The sequence below is a fragment of the Pollicipes pollicipes genome, unplaced genomic scaffold (genome assembly GCF_011947565.3).
Source record: "Pollicipes pollicipes isolate AB1234 unplaced genomic scaffold, Ppol_2.1 Scaffold_4740;HRSCAF=5597_pilon_pilon_pilon, whole genome shotgun sequence".
NCBI lineage: Eukaryota > Metazoa > Arthropoda > Thecostraca > Pollicipedomorpha > Pollicipedidae > Pollicipes > Pollicipes pollicipes.
Genome location: NW_023596545.1, coordinates 23152594 through 23157046, shown reverse-complemented (window position 1 = coordinate 23157046; position 4453 = coordinate 23152594). Strand labels below are relative to the sequence as shown.

At 45.0% G+C, this 4453-nt stretch overlaps 1 protein-coding gene across 1 annotated transcript in view; it reads left to right on the top strand.

Moving 5' to 3' along the window:
- LOC119099197 (uncharacterized) overlaps nucleotides 1–4069 on the top strand; it is a 20685-nt gene extending 16616 nt beyond the window's left edge. The window contains exon 10 of the mRNA XM_037222306.1: nucleotides 3267–4069. Within this exon, the coding sequence (XP_037078201.1) occupies nucleotides 3267–3274 (8 nt within the window). The 3' untranslated portion in view covers nucleotides 3275–4069. The remainder of the gene's footprint in view (nucleotides 1–3266) is intronic.
- The last annotated feature ends 384 nt before the right edge of the window (nucleotides 4070–4453 follow it).

Genomic DNA, 4453 nt, shown 5'->3' with positions numbered 1-4453 from the left:
CGAATAACACCAATTCGTCAAGGCCATCCGGTGTGGTTTGTGTTGTTGGTTCGGCTCGGTTCTACCCAGTGTACCCTATTATATTGGGTAAAACAAGGCAGAATAGATCAACTTTAAGAAGCTGGGTCAACAACTGAGGTTATTTTGTACATCGTAGTCTGTCCATGTACAAATGTACATGCACGTACATTTGTACATGCATGGTCTGTTCTTGTTCCTAAGATGGCTTGATGGAAGTTTGCAGTCACCTGTGTTGGAGCTGGTGAGGAAATTATAGGATCAGAAAGGATCTTAAGTCATCGTTAAGGAACAGGACCTCTTGACAGATTAGTTGTGCAGCACAATAAACGACAAAATCAGCCCATCTGAGGTTGTTGTGGGGCAGCAGCAATTTTCCATATCTGCAGACATTCGACTGACCGGCTTTGGAGCAACTTTTGTGCTGCAGGTGCCAGAAATAAATCTTATAACAATAGAAACAAAATTACACGCAGGTAGGCAATGAGCAAATGCACATGAGCACACTTCTCAAGGCCTATACGGTAGTTGTACCGAGCCTGGCAAGATTTCCTTGGGACAGAGTAGCGGTAAACCTTACAACTTGGTATACCGTTCTGAAATGACTGACGTGCTTTCATTTATGAACGGTTTCTTACCCTTCATTTTTTTAAGCGAAAGAAACACCTGGGGGGGGGGGGGTTAGTTTCATATGGGATCATACATTAATCATGCATCTATGATGTGCAAAGCATATTAACTTAACATATATGTAACCTTAATCAAGCGTTTTGTGTCGCGCACCAAGAGAGCTCACTGAATTAGCCTTTTGCATGTGAGAACATAGCTTCAATTGATTTGAAGGAGGCCGACATTTCTCATCACAACAGCTAGCATATGAAAAGCGCTATTCGGTTTGCTTGGCAGATCTGTGTTACAAGGCGCGGGACGCGAACCCTCTAGATCCGTGCCAATACTGCGCTGGCGGAACGACCTGGTCCCGGCGAACTGGTAAGATAGGGTCAAACCAGAACCGTCGTCAAAGCCAAACATGAGCCACAAACCTGACCTCAAGGCTATAGACGGCTCTTCCAAACTGTGCACCTCCGAATGTGGCCGTATTTGCGAACTAGTCCCTCCAAGTCGCCAGACACCATGGTCAGCTTTCTTAATCAATAACTTTCAATAGGCAGATATCAATGTACTTTTAGAAAGTACCTAAATAGAGACGTCTGTGTTTGCTAAGCGACCATGAACACAATTTGGTTACAACCCCGTAGTTTGTGGAGGACAGCTTGGGGCCATTGGGCTATTCAGCTGGTCAAATAAGGTCACCCACCCCAATCATCTCTTAAAAGCGTGGAGCCCTGGTCCGTAATCCCTACCACCTATCCTCTCTAGCTCGGTCATCCCCGCACGGCACCACGCCGCATTCCACATCGCTCCGCCTTGCAGGCAGCAGCTGCGGACGGGCGAGCAGCTCAGTGTGCACCGCCGACGGCGCGTCGTGTCGCCACGGACTATGCGTGGCGGATGCCGGTGGCGCCATCTGTGCCTGCCACCCCGGCTACATCGGCACCCTCTGCGAGGTAGGACTGCGTTCCGTTAGAGGGAGTGCTCCACATTCGTATGGGGTTTTAAAATGGCATAGCCTTGTTGAAGATTATTCGGTGCGGCTCACAGCCCTACTCTTTTTAAAACCTGAACTCCTGTAGTTTCTGAGCTATACACCCACTAAGGTGCACATAATTTTTCGTGCAAACTATTTCAAGGTCACCCAAGCATCCACGATGCTATATTAACGCCATTCAAATTCCGTCCTTCCTTTGGCCATGCGACAATCAAGTCCAAAGGAATATGTTATTGTCAAGTCATTTATACCTGGCGTTCGTAAGCACGATTTCCAAATATAACAGCCGTCAACTGGCTCTCAATCAATGCTGTGCAAAGAACGATGACGCCTTGACGCTTTGATCAAAAAATGACGTATGACGAACGCATTTACTAACTAAAGAAATTTGCTGTCTACAGCATTTTTTTTTTTCACTTAAAAGGATTCTAATATTTATAAGTGGGGTTGTTTCATCATGGCTGATGAAATAAGGCCGGCGATAACACTTTTTGACTGTGTGAGCAAGATTCGTGACCGAAAGTTCATCGAAAGTGCAGCCTACTCAACGAATATGGCGTATATAATTACTGCAAGGGATCATCTTAATTCCCTTTTGATACTTGCCTTGCCTTACATTGCACAAGCGCTGTACGATCACAGCTGATGCTTGCTTCAATACTTTCAAATGTGGAACATTCTCTTAAAGGGAATCTATCTTTCCCGAATGCATGTGTTCATATATTAGCTGTTGGTGATTGATGTTGCGGCAAGCATGGCTATCGCACCTTTCCTTTCTCTTACAACATTACAATGTCAAGCATCAAGCTTAGGTCCGTGTCACATATGCGCGTACATTGCGGATTTGGCGCGGCTTAAGACAAGGGATTTTCGGATTCAAGAATCCTCAGCAAGCCGTCTGGCGAAATAAATTTGATGATAGAAAAGGATATTGTTTGCTGGCTAGCAATTTATGCGTTCATTAATGTTGTTTTCAAGCATAATAACTGCGTAAATGGCACTTTAATTACCACCAGGGCTATTTAGAACCAAATCCATGCGTTGTCTTTGCCTCTGGCAGTCTCGCAAGCAGCAGTCTATCCAGACAGCATGTTTCCTTTTATAACCGAGTAGACAACCAGGTGCTCAAGGGACCGAGTGAAGCTGGCTGCCAGTGCAAAGAGTCGACTAGCAAATACTTTCGCTCTTTTACGCGCTTTCGTTGCCGAGTTTGAAGACTGCCTGTGTCGGTCGTCACCAGCAGCAGGTTGCATGTGATGCGGAAGAATTTACTGGAATTATACAGGAATTATAAATCACTTTAAATCACAGGATGCGTGGACCTGACCCTCAACGGCGAGGAGCATAGCTGATTCCGGCCGTGTTAAAGTCACCTCCTTCAAGACATATTATCACACATGTGCATGACCATCACATTCTTTGATACCGACACAGTTTTTGATATGCTCGATTGTAAAAAGGGCTTGATTATGGCACTACTTGTTATTTTGATGTTTTTATCGTGCTTGTACGTTACTACTACATCGATAAGCGCTGTTTTGTAAATTGGTTACGTTGATATGTGTTCAACTGCATTCATTTTATGCAAAATATCCCTTGTCATGGATGCTTACTGAGCATTCTTGGTTTCTCTGGCCAGTTCCGTGAGTGGTCCGTGGACTCAGCTTCTGACTACACCATAGATGAACCTCCAGACATTGAGGAGCTGAGAAGCATGGGGGATGAGCTGGTGTACAGCGTGAACGCCGCGACACCTGTCGACCGAAAACGAAACTAGAAGCTGTCCGGAAAACACTGATCTACATTTGAACGTGCTGACACAGAAGCCAGCTATCTGGGCTCGGACTTCTTTCCATTCAGAACAAAAATACATCCTGTTTTCTCGTTGCGTATGGTCGAGATGCATGTACTAATGCATGAATTGTTTACGCCCGTATTTATAGCAAACATTTTGACGGTTGCGTGAACATGATACTGCGCTTGTAAATGCGATTGATGTATACGTACCTCCCACACACGAGCCTTATGCGCTAGCTAGGACCTCAGGCCGGCTAATGCATCAGCAGACCTGTCGTCGCATTGTCCACGGAGATATGCTCATCAAAAGCGATTGATGAAACGGTGCTACACCACGGAAAGGTACGGTGATTCATACAGCCGTGAATTGACCGTGAATTTCGCGAGAAGTCGCCAAAACCCGGCGGCCCTCATTGTGACCCCTATTACATGTGTAGTTGTATCTCGTGAGTCTTGACCAACTGTATTCTCTGATGTGCTGTGAAATGTGGCGTTATGTTTTGTTGTGATGATCAACTAGTTCAAGTGACACACAAATCATTGTCGTACGTTTATCGTGCTAACCGCATTTGATCAAAATGCAGAAGAAAATGTCGAAAAACTCAACTAAACATATCGGTGTGTTGATACTTGTATCAAAAAATACAGCCCCGTATGAAGCTTTCGAAAGGAAGAAGAAACGACGTGTGAAGCGGAGAGTAAAACCTAGGAGCCGAAAACCAAGTGCGATCAAGCAAACATCAACAGATGAACATGGCCAAAACGGATACACAGACGTTTGGCGTGGCTGCCGCAGTTCACACGCAAAATAGCTTGTATATTGTTTTGACATGCTCGTGGAACTATATCACTAGCAAGACGGCAAAGTGCACACGCAATTAAGTCTTGGAATCCAAACGGAGGTATCTTATCCATCTCGAGTATACCCTTAGTTATCATAAAGGACGGCATGTGCGTAGTGTAAGGTGTTCAAAGACTCAGTGTAAGGCCTCTAAAATGATAAGTCATAGAATGTTGCCGACAAATATC